Raw genomic sequence first — 15,267 nt, forward strand, 5'->3', positions numbered from 1 at the left:
ATATCTCTGCTCCCAACCTCTCAGTACAGAGCCACATAATGCAGTATATCACTCATCTCAGCTCTTCTATATACAGCCTATTCCTGCTGTATATCAATCCACTCAACCCGTCTATATACAGTACCATCTTGCGGTACATTACTCTTCTCAGACCCTCTATATAAAGAACAATCCTAAAGTAAATTACTCCTTTAAGCCGCTCTATACACAGCCACATCCTTGCAGCATATCACTTCTTTTAGCCCCATCCTGCAATACATTGCTCCTCTCAACCCCTCTGTGCGCAGCACAATCCTGCAGTACTTGGCTTCTCTCAGCCACTCTATGCACAGCCCCATCCTGCAGTACATCACTTTTCTCCTATATTCACAGTCCCATCCAGCAGTCTATTAGTTTTCTCAGCCTCATGCTGCAGTACATCACTTCTCTCTGCCCCTCTATACACAGCTCCGTCCTGCATTACATCACTCTTTCTTTATCGCCTTATTTGGGGGACACAGATTACCATGGGTGTATGCTGCTGCTGCTAGGAGGCTGACACTATGCAAAAACAAGAAAATTGGCTCCTCCCCGGCAGTATACACCCACCGACAGATACCAAGTACCTCGGTTTGTGCTTAGTGTCTGTAGGAGGCGGACCGGGATCTCCCCAGATCCGCAGATTAATAATCACTTTTTTCTTTTAGTTTTTTTAGCCGAACCTTTTAATCTTTTCTAATTTATTTTTCAGGTTTAACGTCGGGAAACAGGGTGTAGCTATCACCCTGATTTCCCATATCATGCGGCTGAGCGAGCAGTGTGGTGTCACCCACATCGCAACTCTCAGTACCGCAGGCAGGACTTTTCCCTATCACCATTCGGTGCTAGGGGCTGATGACAGGTGGCCGGTCCTTGCCAAAACAACTGCTCACCCCTCTGCCGGGACAGGGCTGAGAGGAAGACGGCGGTCGCCATCGCTCCCAACAAAAGGACGTCTTCTACATGACACGGGTAAGAGGACCTCTCCCAGCGACCTGTTCCCTATTCATGCCCCTGCTGTCATCCTCTTCAGGGACGTCAGGTAATATCCTGAACGATCCCTTAGCCCCGCATGTCTCAGGAAGCACAGTGCTGCATTTGAAACTCCCACCTCTACTCCTTCACCACAGCCGCGCGTCTCTCATCAGCCGCGCTCCTTTTTAATACAGAGGCACATAACACTGGGGGTCTTCCTGGGCACAGGGGAGTCCTTTTTTTACATAGCAGGGTAGCGCAGGCTCACCTTAATTAGTGGCGCCGCGGACATCAGTATAGAATCTCGGGCAGGGAGGGAGACCGCTTTCACTTTCAGTCACGCTTCCTCCTCCCCGCTCTGAGCGCGCTCCCTTTTACTCTGGGTGCGCTTTCCTCGTTCTGGGCGCGCTTTTTCTCACGCCCATTCCACACCTATCACAGCTCGACTTTCTTTTTTGGGGATGTCAATCTCCCTTTTTACCGCGCCCCCTCTCTGCTATTGCCCAATCACCTCCTGGCGCCAAATCCCGCACTCCGGGCTCACAGCCTGTTTCCTCCTGCAATTTCACTGCTTCCTGCGCTGCTTGGGGGACACATCAGGGTCCGGCTGCTGGTCAGATTCTAGGTAGGCTCAGCGCTTAATGGCAAATTGGCGCTCCTCTGCAGTCCTTTTCTGTGTTGTGCAGCCATAAGGTGTAACTTTCCTATGCTCAACCCTGCAACAGCTGTCTTTCAAGCCCACCGTTACCCATTATGCCTGTGCACGCTGTAAAAAGAAGTGGGCTTCAGGTCAGTCGTCTCCCCTCTGTCCGTCCTGCAGTCCTTCAGTTATGTCGGCCTCTCAGGAGCACACTGATCCCCGGGATGAGGGTACTTCCCCTCTCCCAGAGTGGGCCGTTGCAATGTCGCAGTCGGTCTCCGATCTGACTAAAGTCTCTCAGTCCCTGGTCCAGGTCTTAGAACGTTTGCCTCAGCTACCCGTGCACCGACCACCTCTCAGGGTGAGTCGTCCACACGTGACCGCGACCTTCAGAGGGACAGGCCGAGTAGGATTTCTAGGAAGCGTGTTCTGTCTGGCTCGTCTTCCAGTTCGCTAGGCCCGTCTGCTTCTCCCAGGTGTCCTTCTCCTTCTTCAGAGGACGACCCTAGGTCAGACGACGATCCCCAGTCGGGATCTAGTTCAGAAGCAGATAACATATGTAAAACGCGGAATATGGTCGATAGCCTCCTTTCTGCCATCTTCCAAACCCTGGAAATTAAACAGGACAAGCCCCCTCCTCAGGAATGTTCTGTTCCATTTAAGCGAGCGAGGCCTCCATCCCGAACCTTTCCGAACCACAAGGAGTTCGATACTACTCTAACCAAATATTGGGAGCACCCTGAGCAACGCTTCTCAGGCCGCAGGTACTTAGATGTCCTGTATCCCTTTGATGTGGATCTGCTCACAAAATGGACCAAAGCCCCCGAAGTGGATCCTCCCGTCTCTCGTATAGCCTCTAAGACTGTTCTATCCCTTCCGGACGGGGCATCGCTTAAGGATCCAACAGACAGGCAGATAGAATCTCTGCCTAAGTCTATTTTTGAGGCATCCGCCGCCTCTCTCTGTCCTATTTTCGCCTCCTCCTGGGTGGCGAAAGTAATTTCAGCTTGGGCTAAAATTCTTCGCAGAGGCATCTTAGCGGCAGCTCCTCAGGACGAGTTGGCAGATCTGGCAGATCAAATTAATCATGCGGGTAAATACCTCTCAGCCGCCTCCTTGGATGCAGCTGGGTGAGTAGCAAGGGCTAACAGCAACATAGTAGCCGTACGCCGAGTCCTTTGGCTAAAGTCATGGAATGCGGATACCACCTCTAAAAAGTCGCTCACCAATCTGCCATTCCATGGTTCTAGGCTCTTTGGAGCCAAGCTGGATCAAATAATTTCTGATGCCACTGTTGGTAAAAGCACTTCTCTCCCCCAGTCTCGACCAAAACGCTTTTTTAACAGAAAGGGTTTCCGGCCTTTTAGGCCCTTAAGTCCCTTCTCGTCCACAGAGAGGTCTACCCAGCAAGATCGGCCTTCCGCCTCTAGGGAGCGTGAGCAGAAAAAAACCATCTTACAAACCCGCTCCCCGCTGGAGATCTAGAGGACAATACTCCAGGTCTTCAGGTTCCCGTTCCGGTAGGTTCTCCTCCATGTGACGGGTCACCCCCACCTGGAAGTTTTTCCAGGTTGGGAGGCGGACTTTTCTTTTTCGCAGACGTTTGGCTGTCTGTTGTCGACGACGCTTGGGTCAGGGAAATCATCGCATCCGGATACAAGATCGAATTTGCTTCCCAGCCAAACAGACGATTTTTCCTGTCTAGACCTCCAAGACAGCGGTCCCACATTTCAGGATTCTTTCAAGCCGTTTCCTCCCTTCTTTCCACCGGAGTGATTGTTCCCGTTCCCTCAGACGAACGGTTTTCAGGGTTCTACTCAAATCTCTTCGTAGTCCCGAAAAAAGACAGGACCTTTCGGCCAATCCTGGATCTCAAATTGCTCAATCACCATGTGAAGATTCTCCACTTCAAAATGGAGTCGCTTCGATCGGTGATAGCCTCAATGGAACCTGGAGAATTCCTTTGCTCTGTGGACATACGGGATGCTTAGCTTCACATCCTTGTTTGTTTGCAACATCAGAAATATCTTCGATTTGCGATTCAGGAATCTCACTTATCAGTTCACGGCTCTTCCCTTCGGACTAGCCTCCGCTCCCCGTGTTTTCACGAAGGTAATGGCAACAGTCATGGCCATCCTTCGCTTCAGGGGGATCCTCATCATCCCTTACCTGGACGATCTCTTGATCAAGGGCTCGTCCCTTCAAGACTGCCTCCAAAGCCTCCAGATAACCCTGGACACGCTCTGTCGCCTCGGATGGAGGCAAGGAGAAGTCCATTCTGAGCCCCACTCAGCGTCTGATCTTCCTGGGCATGGAATTCGACACGGATCTAGCTCGGGTGTTTCTCCCGAGGGAAAAATTTTCGGCTGTTTCCAAGGGAATCCGAGCCCTAACGCGGTCAACGCCTATTCCTCTTCGATCCTGCATGAAAGTTCTGGGGAAGATGGTAGCCGCCGTGGAAGCAGTGCCCTTTGCACAATTTCACCTTCGCCCCCTCCAGCTGTCCCTTCTTTCAGCTTGGGACAAGAGCACGGTGTCTCTGGACAGCCCCATTCTCCTCCCTCTCAGAGTGAGGCAATCCCTGACTTGGTGGACAATGACAGCGTCAGTTCTACAAGGGAGGTCTTTTCTTCCACTTCAGTGGCAAGTCATCACCACCGATGCCAGCCTTCTAGGATGGGGAGCGGTTTTCCATCAGAAAACGGCCCAACCAAGGACGCTGGAATTAGCTCTCCTCCCTATCAATCTTCTGGAGATCAGAGCAATCTTCCTGGCCCCCCTTCGCTGGCAGCTTCTCCTTTTCGGCCTGCCGGTCCGCATTCAGTCGGACAACGCCACGGCTGTGGCGTACATAAACCACCAGGGGGCACTCGCAGCAAACAAGTAATGTCAGAAGTGGCCAAGATACTGCGCTGGGCAGAAAGTTACATTCCGGCAATCTCCGCCGTTCACATTCCAGGGGTGGAAAATTGGGCAGCCGACTTTCTGAATCGTCAAGGCCTAGCATCCGGCGAATGGGCTCTTCATCCCACAGTCTTCGATCAGATATGCCAGCGCTGGGGCTCGCCGGATGTTGATCTCATGGCATCTCGGATGAACCACAAAGTTCCGCGTTTCGTAGCCAGGTCCAGGGACCCTCTAGCCATCGCTTACGACGCCCTAGTAATTCCGTGGTCCCAGTTCTATCTTCCTTATCTGTTTCCGCCTCTTGCCTTGATCCCCTCGAGTAGTCAAAAAGATAAAATCGGAAGGCGTGCCAGTGATTCTAGTGGCACCAGACTGGCCGAGACGGCCTTGGTACATGGAACTGGTGAACATGCTCGCGGACGTTCCCTGGAGTCTTCCAGACCGTCCAGATCTTCTCTCGCAAGGCCCCCTTTACCACGAGAATTCTCAGTCTCTGAGTTTAACGGCATGGCGATTGAGGCCGCAATCCTGAGAGAATCTGGTTTGTCCAACCAGGTGATCCAGAAAACCGGCCTCTTTCCGCATTTACCAGAGGTACTGGAAGGCTTTTTTTCCGTTGGTGCGACGGTAAAGTCTTTCCAATGTCCTTTTCTATTCCATCTATTCTTGGGTTCCTCCAGTCTGGTTTAGAGGCGGGTCTGTCCCTCAGTACCCTCAAGGGCCAGGTCTCCGCTCTATCCTCTTCCAAACAGAGCTCGCTTCCTTGTCGCAGGTTAAGACCTTTCTCCAGGGGTTCGCCTACGTGGCTCCTCCTCCTCATTCGCCGATAGAACCGTGGGATCTCAATCTCGTTCTTAGCGCTCTTCAAAAGGCGCCGTTCGAGCCTATCCAGGACATTCCGTTATCCTTTCTCTCATGGAAGGTAACTTTCTTGATTGCCATTACATCCGTCAGAAGAGTTTCTGAGTTGGCGGCCTTGTCATGTCATTCCCCTTATCTGGTTCTCCACCAGGATAAGGTCGTCCTCAGGCCCGTTCCTTCTTTTCTTCCAAAGGTGGTATCCTCTTTCCACATTAATGAGGATATCGTCCTCCCATCTTTTTGTCCCGCTCCTTCTCACCCTCTTGAGAAGTCTCTCCACAAACTGGATGTAGTTCGAGCCTTGCGGGTCTATCTTGCCAGGACTGCTTCACTTCGCCAGTCCGATTCCTTGCTGGTCATCTCTGAAGGTCCACCGGAAAGGGCTTCCGGCATCCAAATCCACGATCGCTCGCTGGATTCGTTCTACCATTCTGGAAGCGTACCGACTTCAGGAAAAACGTCCCCCACCGGGAGTGAGGGCTCACTCCACCCGGGCTGTGGCAGCTTCGTGAGCCGTTCGACACCAGGCTTCTGCCTTGCAAATTTCAGGGCTGCGACCTGGTCGTCTTTGCACATGTTTGCGAGGTTCTACAGGGTTCATTCCCAGGCCTCGTCTGATACAGTCGTTGGTAGGAAGATCCTGCAGGCGGCGGTGGCGCACCGGCCGACCTAAGCCCTTCCTGTTCTTTCGTTCCTTATTGCTGTTCCTGCCCTTGGGATTGCTTTGGAACGTCCCATGGTAATCTGTGTCCCCCAATAAGGCGATAAAGAAAGATGGAATTTTGGTTCTTACCGTAAAATCTTTCTTGGAACCTTCATTGGGGGACACAGCACCCTCCCTGTTTAAGTTGTACCTTGTTGGGTCCTTGAGTCCCTTGTTGGGTTGGTACATATTGTTTATAGTTGCGTGGCTTCTCCTACTGCTTTTTCACAAACTGAGGTACTTGGTATCTGTCGGTGGGTGTATACTGTCGGGGAGGAGCCAATTTTCTTGTTTTTGCATAGTGTCAGCCTCCTAGCAGCAGTAGCATACACCCATGGTAATCTGTGTCCCCCAATGAAGGCTCCAAGAAAGAGATTTTACGGTAAGAACCAAAAATCCATCTTTTCAGCTCCCTATATATGATCTTATCCTGCAGTCCATCACTTCTCTGCTCTATACGCAGCCTCATCCTGCAGTTCATCACTCACCTTAGCCCTTCTTTATTCGTCCCCATCCTGCAAATTCTTTCCCCTCAGCACCTCTATACAGAGCCTCATCCTGCAGTATATCATTCATTTCCTTTCCCTTCGTTAACACTGATTATTGAGCGGCATAATGAGAGGAGGTATAAATACTTTCTTACTTTTAGTTTGTATCCAGTAATTAAATGGTTTGAGAAGGACGATACTGTGATCCTGACTGTAAAGCTGCCACAAGTGATCGATCCCCAGTGCACGTTCTACAGCGACCGACTGGTGTTCAGGTAATATAAAGTGACTCCGTGAGCCTGTCTGTGCAGCAATAAAAGAGCACTCCGTCCAAAAGGGACATAATGTACAACAAAAACCAACAAAGCGAGAATCCCTGTGTCACCTTCCTCTAAACTGGGAATCTGTGTTCCTCGGAGTCCTCCTTTACTCTGTGGTGTCATTACTTGATTAATCGTCTCTTTGTACACTTTTGCTTCATTTTGTGTAGTTTTACGACATTGCTGTTTGTCTTTCAGTTGCAACTCCGGAGGAAAACACTACATGGCAGATATGGAGTTCTACAAGGATATTGTAAGGGATAAATCCACATGCAAACTGAAGAATGGAGAAGCCGTTATTACTATCCAGAAGAGCAAAGTGGAAATGTGGAACAGGTTACTGAGACATAAGGTGCGTTATTGGAGAGGGGACATTCCTGCACAGGTTGTAGGGTCCCTGATTCTTATTTCGCATCCTCCTTTCTTTGCAGCATCCAAATGTCAGCTTTGATTTTGATCATTTAGAAGACTCTGAAGGCGACAAGGTAATCTGGTCAGGTATGTCCCGAATTCCCGTCTGTTGATGGTCCTGTCATCTTGTTTGTGCAGTGTTAGATGCATTAAGCCTTAACTGTTCAGTAGCTGCTCAGTCTGCCAACGTCCTGGTTGGTTGATGGGTGAGTAGACGCTCCTGCTTCACTGACGGTTTAGGCCAAGAGCAATGTCGCTGGCTTGAATGTGCATGCCCCTGATGCTGACAACCTCCTATGATAAACATGGTTGCCCTTGTAGCACCCCAGTTATTGCTAGAGGTGAGCAGTACTTTAGAGCAGTTACTGCCCCATAGGGCTGATGCTAGGGTAGGACCTTTATACACAGCCCCATCTTGCTTTACATTGCTTTTCTCCTATATTCACAGCTCTATCCATCAGTATATCACTTCTCTCCGCCTCATGCTGCAGTGCATCACTTTTGTCTGCCCTTCTATACACCGCCCCATCCTGCAATACGACGATTCTCTCTGCCCCTCTATACACAGCTCCATCCTGCAGCACATATCCCTTTTCAACTCCCTATATATGATCTTATCCTGCAGTACATCTTTCCTCTGCTCTATTTGCAGCTCCATCCTGCAGTTCATCACTCATTGCAGCCCGTCTATATGCAGCCCCATCCTGTAGTACATCACTTCTCTCTGCTATTCTGTATACAGCTCCATCCTGCAGTACATCACCCTTTTCCACTCCCCATATATGATCCTGTCCTGCAGTACATCTTTCCTCTGCTCTATGTGCAGCCAAATCCTGCAGTTAATAACTCATCTTAGCCCCTCTATATTGAGCCCCATCTTGTATCCAGCTTTCGCTGGAGTAGGGGATGGAGTGTCACCTTTGGACACTCATCTGTTCCCCTCTGTTTTTTTTCCTCTCTAGGTTTCAGCACAACCAAAAAGTCTTACCAGACCGTTGATGAAGATCTGTTCTCCTCGGAGTCCAGTGACTCTGACAGTGATTAATAACCCATGTGCCGGGGGCCGCAGTAAATCCTTCAGTTGTACCTTTCTTCCATCCTCTGGACGTTACATTGTTTATGTCACATTTTCAGTGTTGGAGCGAGGATGTAAAGAAGTGATGTTATATTTTATAGTGTCCGTATCATTTTATCTCCTCCTAGAAATAAAATCCTTATTCTGTTTTACACATTCCCAGCTACATCGGCTTCTGGGAATGAGCAGTGGGGCTTCTGGTGCTTAACTTTCTGAGACTTAAATGACAAGACATATACAAATGCTGCTTGAAAGTTTGTGCACACTTCAGAGTTTTCCATATTTCTACATAAATTTAGCCTAAAACTTCAATTTGTGGCTTCAGATCGTTGTCTTACCACAAAATCCACGTTTTCTTGAGATTCAGGTCATGGACAGGCAAAGGTAAAGCTTCTTATTGAAACCAAATAACTCTTCTTTCTTTGTGTTTTCTGTCCATAAAATATTGTCCCAGTATTCTCCTGGCCTTGAATAGTTTAGCTTAAGCAAACTGCAAACCTTGCACACACCAGTGCTCACTCATGGACTCATGATACAGTAAAGATATATATCTTTGTACCGTGTTAGCCAGTAGATAGAAAAATATTCAGAATTGAGAGTCCTCAGTGGTTGATACCTTTTAATGGCTAACTGAAAGATGGTAACACATTGCAAGCTTTCGAGACTACTCAGATCTCTTCATCGGGCATTGACTAAAGGTACTGTCACACTTAGCGATGCACCAGCGATCCCGACCAGCGATATGACGCGGTCAGGATCGCTGGTGCATCACTAAGTGGTCGCTAGTGAGCTGCCACACAGGCAGATCTCACCAGCGACATCGCTGGGGACGGGGGTCGCTACTTACCTGTCACACTAGGCGATCCTGCGTCCTCCCGCCTGGCTCCACGCTCGTCTCTCCACAGGAAGCCCAGCAGGAAGCTGACGACGAGAAACAGTCCAGGACGTTCTCGCGCAATCAGCAATAACCAGCGGGGGAGCGGGTCGTAGGTAAGTATCAGACACAGCGATATCGCTAGCAATATCGCTATAATGTCACAAGTTATAGCAATATTGCTAGCGATAACTCTTAGTGTGACATGCCCTTAATACAAAATCTGAAGAATCACCATCTTTTCAGTTAGCCATTAAAAGGTATCTACCACTGAGGACTCTCAATTCTGAATATTTTTCATGGCCGCATATACATTATCGTTAGTTAATGAGAGATGGGCCTTTAGTTGCTTAGACATGACCTTGGGTTCATTTGTGACCTTGTGTACAGTACTCCTAAGGGCTCATTCACATGTCAGTTTTCACGTACAAGTGCTACCAATTTTTTTCATGGATAGCACTCGTACCTAAGTAAGGTTATTTTTTCCCTTTGATCAAGTGGTCCGTGCAAAATCAAGGCGTCATACCCAATGTTGAACCAATGTGTCCGATCAAAATCGTAAGTGCAAGTCTATGGTTCATCCATGTGCTGTGTGTTTTTCACTGACTGATAGGAGAAGGCGGATAAACTTTTTTTTTTTCTTATCAGCAAAAAAAATGATGAAACTCGTTCCGTTTTTCTCATACGTAAAAAAAAAAAAAAGGGATTTCTTAATGAGCCCTTGCTCTAATTTCTCCTTCAAATTATCTGATGATCCTGAGACGCTATTGCACTGTGCGTTTTCGTTTCCCGTAGGTTTCTATGTGCAGCCTGCAACAAAAAAAAAACTGCTTTAAAAAAAAAAAAAAAAGTTGTTGCGTTTTTAAATGCAGAATCAAAGATTTTCTGTATTATAAAAGATGCATTAAGATCGCTGCTTCACATCTGCACCAAAAATGCAAAACACAGTAATAAGATTATTATTGCGCTGCTTGGGGCAGAAAAAAATACAGCATTTACAGTGAAAGAAATAAGTATTTGATCCCTTGCTGATTTTGTAAGTTTGCCCACTGAAAAAGACATGAACATTTTCTTACTATTGCACCAACAGTTGTCTCCTTCTCACCCAGCGTCTTTCTTATGGTTTTGTAGCCCATTCCAGCTTTGTGCAGGTCTATGATCTTGTCCCTGACATATAAAGCACTTTGGTCTTGCCCATGTTGTAGAGGACAGGAGTCTTTATATAAAGGTGACTGTGTAAGGGCACTGTCACACTTAGCGATGTACCAGCGATATGACGTGGTCAGGATCGCTGGTACATCGCTAAGTGGTCGCTAGTGAGCTGCTACACAGGCAGATCTCACCAGCGACATCGCTGGGGACGGGGGTCGCTACTTACCTGTCACACCAGGCGATCCTGTGTCCTCCCGCCCGGCTCCACGCGTCGCTCGTCGTCACAGCAGGAAGCGCCGCAGGAAGCAGACGACGAGAAACAGTCCTGGACGTTCTCGCGCAATCAGCGATAACCAGCGGGGGAGCGGGTCGTAGGTAAGTATCAGACACAGCGATATCGCTAGCAATATCGCTATAACATCACAAGTTATAGCGATATTGCTAGCGATATCGTTTAGTGTGACATGCCCTTAAGACAGTTGTCTTTAATGCAGATAACGACTTGATTAGGAGCGTCTAACTGGTCTGTAGGAACCAGAAATGTTAGTGGTTGGTAGAGGATCAAATACTTATTTCTCAGCAAAATGCAAATAAATTTATATAATTTATACAATGTGATTTTCTGGATTTTCTGATATTCTATCTCCCAATGTTAAAATTAACCTACCCTTAAAATTATAGACTGTTCATGTTTTTGTCAGTGGGCAAACGTACAAAATCAGCAAGGGATCAAATACTTATATCCTTCACTGTACGTGAAGTGTGAACATGGTCTGCAGGTCCACATGCTTTTGCTTTTTACAGATGTAATATTGGATCATTTTCCTCCTTTAAAAAAATGACAAACTGTTTTTGACTCATTTATTTTATTTGGTTCTTTATGTTCCCTGAGGACTTGTTTTAGGTAAAATTTATGCAGCGTTCTGGAATATTCGGAATGGTTCACATACATTCTAGCAGTGTTGTATATGGATCATCCACAGATGTTATATCACCTACCTGATATTGTGTGGATTCCTTTGTGTCCCCAAAACCATTCTGACTAGAGATGAGCAAATAAATATGAATGGAAATTAATTTGACAAAAATCTGCATTTTCAAAAATGTTTTTTTTTTTTTTTCTTGTAATTCGTTACGGCATGGACTCAGCAAAATGGCATCGGTATATAATGTGCCATTAAATGGTTAAAAATACAAAATCTTCATTAGTCACCTCACTGCTCACCTCTCCGGCTTTTCCACTACTCAGTGGCACCCGCCAAGTCCTTGCCGTGTCTTCTATTCCCAGACACTCGTATTGGAATTTTTGGTTCTCTAACACCTTGCTAGACTCCCGGGTGTCTTGGCGTCTAAGGGAGGGGTTCTCCACAGGTGCACGGGAGGTCAACTGCATCTTGACATTACAATGTACAGCAGGGCTGAAGATTCAGTCGTGAGCGTCGGGGAACAGAAGATGCGAAGGGTGAATGTAACGATTGTTTTTTTTTTGTATTTTTCACATATTACATTTATTATTCACTGAAGAAACCACCGGCGTGCCCCTGGAGCGCCTCCACGATCCCCGGCGTGCCCCTGGAGCGCCTCCACGATCCCTGGCGTGCCCCTGGAGCGCCTCCACGATCCCCGGCGTGCCCCCGGAGCGCCTCCACGATCCCCGGCGTGCCCCTGGAGCGCCTCCACGATCCCCGGCGTGCCCCTGGAGCGCCTCCACGATCCCCGGCGTGCCCCTGGAGCGCCTCCACGATCCCCGGCGTGCCCCTGGAGCGCCTCCACGATCCCCGGCATGCCCCTGGAGCGCCTCCACGATCCCCGGCATGCCCCTGGAGCACCTCCACGATCCCCGGCATGCCCCTGGAGCGCCTCCACGATCCCCGGCATGCCCCTGGAGCGCCTCCACGATCCCCGGCATGCCCCTGGAGCGCCGCCACAATCCCCGGCATGTCCCTGAAGCATGCGCCACGTGCCCCTGGAGCGCCGCCACGATCCCTGGCGTGTCCCGGGAGTGCTGCAAAAGACCTGCTGTTTTGCTCTGATCTAGCATCTAACTTGTCCGGGCCCCTCGGATCTTCACGCTTGCTTATTTTTCCTGCTTCTGATGCAACTTCCCATAAGTGACTGTAATTTTTCCACCATGTGTATCCCACCACGTGATGGTTCAAATTGCCATGAGATGCTCAATCTTATGCACTTTACCTGTTAGTGGTTTACTGTTATGGCTGTTTGATGTACCTTGGCTATGCCATTACTTTTGATCAGTCCGAATTCTTGGACCATCCGCGATTCTAAGGATGAAGAACATACAGTTCCAGAAATATTTGACCAGTGACCGAATCTTTGCGATTTCAGCTCTGCAGGCCACTATTTTTTATATAAAGTGAAACAACTGTGATACGATTGAAGTGGAGACTTTCAGGTTTAATTAAAGGGTTGGAACAAAACTATCTTGTGAAATGTTTAGGAATTACAACCATTTTTCTATGCAAATTGCCTCTTCAGAGAGAAAGAGGACTTGAGCTCTATAGCGCCAACTTGTTTTACAAAGCCTCCTTACTATCAGGAACTCAAAAGTGATTGGACAGATCAATCAATAAAATGTTCCGATTTTAGTACTTTGTAGAGATTCCATTGCTGCAGTGATGGCCTGGAGGCCATGGACGCCACCATCGCTGGTTTCCTCCTTTGTGCTGCTTTGCAGCCCTTGTTGCTTGTTAGTGGCTCTTTCTGCCTTCAGTTTTATCTTCAGCCTGTGAAATGATCCTTGGGACTGAGATCTGGTGATGACACGGCCGTTGCAGAATATTCCATTTCTTTTCTTTGCCAGGATGTTTTGGGTCATTGTCCACCTGTTCTGTGAAGCAGCGTCCAATCAACCTTACTGAATTTGGTTGGATCTGAGCAGAAAGTCTTGCCCTGTACACACAGGATTCATCTGGCTGTTTCTGTCTTCAGTCACATCATCAATAAACACTAGTAACTCAGTGCCATTGGACATGAATGCCCGCGCCATCAAACCACCTCCATCTTGTGTTCCAGTGGACCATGAGCCGTTCCAAGCCTTCTCCATACTTTCTTCTTCCCATCATTCTGGTACAAGTTGATCTTCGTTTTGCTTTTCCAGAACTGGGTTACTTCTTTTGATATTTTTTGGCAAAGTCTAATCTGGCCTTTCTGTTTTTCAGTCTGACTAATGGTTTGCACCTTGTGTTAAACCCTCAGTATTTGCCTTCATTAAGTCTTCTCTTCATGGTAGACTTAGATACAGAGACACCAAGCATGATCTTCACTTGGGTGGATATTGTGAAGGGTTTTTTTTCTGTTTCTCCTCCATTGACAGCTACTTAGACTGCACATTGTGGGTTCACAGCAACAGCTTCCAAATGCAAATGCCGCATCTGGAATAAGCTCCAGACCTTTCTACCTGCTTAATTCATGATGGATTAATGAGGGAATAGCTCATACAGCCCATTAAAGAGCAATTGAGATAATTGTCCAATTATGGTCCCTTTAAAAAGAGGCAGCTACTTATTCAAGAGTTGTAATTCCTAAAACCTTACGCTACTCAAGATGTGAATACCCTCCAGTTAAACCTGAGAGTCGGCACACTAAGGCCAGATTGATTAGAACGGGATCTGGAAAGTTTTAGCGATTTACCAAAAAATGTATCACTGTCCAAATATTTCTGGACCTCACTGTATGCAGCACTTGCAGACTTCACTCTACAGGAGGCAGCTGATTTACAATAATATAATGCCAAATAACCACTTTAAGTAAAAAAATACCCCCAAAATTATCACCTTTTAATTTTCAGGGTTGATGAGGGCGACTTTCCACAGTCCTATAATGGAATAAAAGAAGCCTTTGGTTGCATTTTTTGCTACTAAAATTGATGCTACCAGTTTTTGTATTTCAACGCAGAATTGACGTTTTCCCCGACGAGTGTTTAGTATTTCCAATGCAGAAAATTGGGATAAAATATATATGGTTTCTTTTTCGGTTGATGTTGCATTTAATTTTCCATTCAGAAACTGGTATAAAAAGTGTGAAAATGCAGAAGCAGTGTGTGGAAAATTAAGTACACCCCATGAATTATAATAACTCATAGACGCAATGTGACGTGAAGTCGACAGTTTCTGTGTGACTTTATCAGTCTCTTTAACTTGCTGAGGCCTTTAGGGTCTGAGCTGTAACTCTTAGGGTTCTTTTTGCAATTTCTGTCAGCATTGCACAGTCCGACCACGAGGTGAATTTGGCTGGGAAGATTGTCAGCTGTCATGAATGTTTTGCATTTATTAATTATCTTTCTTACTGTAGAATGATGGACTTAGATTGTTTGGTAATGGCCATATAACGTTTCCCAGGCTGATAATCAGCGACTCTTGCTTCTGTAAGGTCTTGTGCGCTTGTCTTTCATCCTCGTTATAAGGTTAACACACTTTAATACTCCGGACTAGGGAACTGCCCAAACATCTGGGTTGTTCCATCCTGTTGCTTGAAAGTAATGAGGGTGTACTTAATTTTCCACACACTGCTTCTGCATTTTGACCTAGTATTTTTGTAAATGACTTTCGTTTTTATGTTGTTGTTTTTTTGTTTAGCATCCTGCTATGTGAAACAATAGAATTCAAAAGAGGGTGTATTTAGTTTGTTTAATATATACATATATTTTTAGGGCTGCACTCATTTTGGCTCTTTATGCTATCTGAGACTTTGTATCAGTAGTAACAGTCAATAGACAGCCAGGATCGAGGGTTATAGCAGATTGTGTGCATTGTGTTTTGTCTTCTGTTTATTCAGTTTATTATGTTGTTGTTTTGCTTGAATTAAACTTCATCTTGATGAAAGA

The 15,267-nt window shown here is 47.1% G+C and overlaps 1 protein-coding gene across 10 annotated transcripts in view; it reads left to right on the forward strand.

Annotated features, from left to right (window-relative positions):
- Positions 1-15,267, forward strand: part of TDRD12 (tudor domain containing 12) — a 167,917-nt gene extending 152,650 nt beyond the window's left edge. For 9 of the 10 annotated variants that reach the window (XM_073560834.1, XM_073560838.1, XM_073560836.1 and 6 more), the window contains 4 exons: positions 6,754-6,867; positions 7,111-7,264; positions 7,344-7,410; positions 8,286-15,267. In XM_073560834.1, the coding sequence (XP_073416935.1) occupies positions 6,754-6,867; positions 7,111-7,264; positions 7,344-7,410; positions 8,286-8,368 (418 nt within the window). In that variant the 3' untranslated portion in view covers positions 8,369-15,267. Of the gene's footprint in view, positions 1-6,753; positions 6,868-7,110; positions 7,265-7,343; positions 7,411-8,285 lie in introns of those variants that run through there. The other variant, XR_012226999.1, reaches the window with a different exon arrangement.

The sequence above is a fragment of the Dendrobates tinctorius genome, unplaced genomic scaffold, assembly GCF_039654945.1.
Source record: "Dendrobates tinctorius isolate UK_male_01 unplaced genomic scaffold, ASM3965494v1 ptg000307l, whole genome shotgun sequence".
Lineage (NCBI taxonomy): Eukaryota > Metazoa > Chordata > Amphibia > Anura > Dendrobatidae > Dendrobates > Dendrobates tinctorius.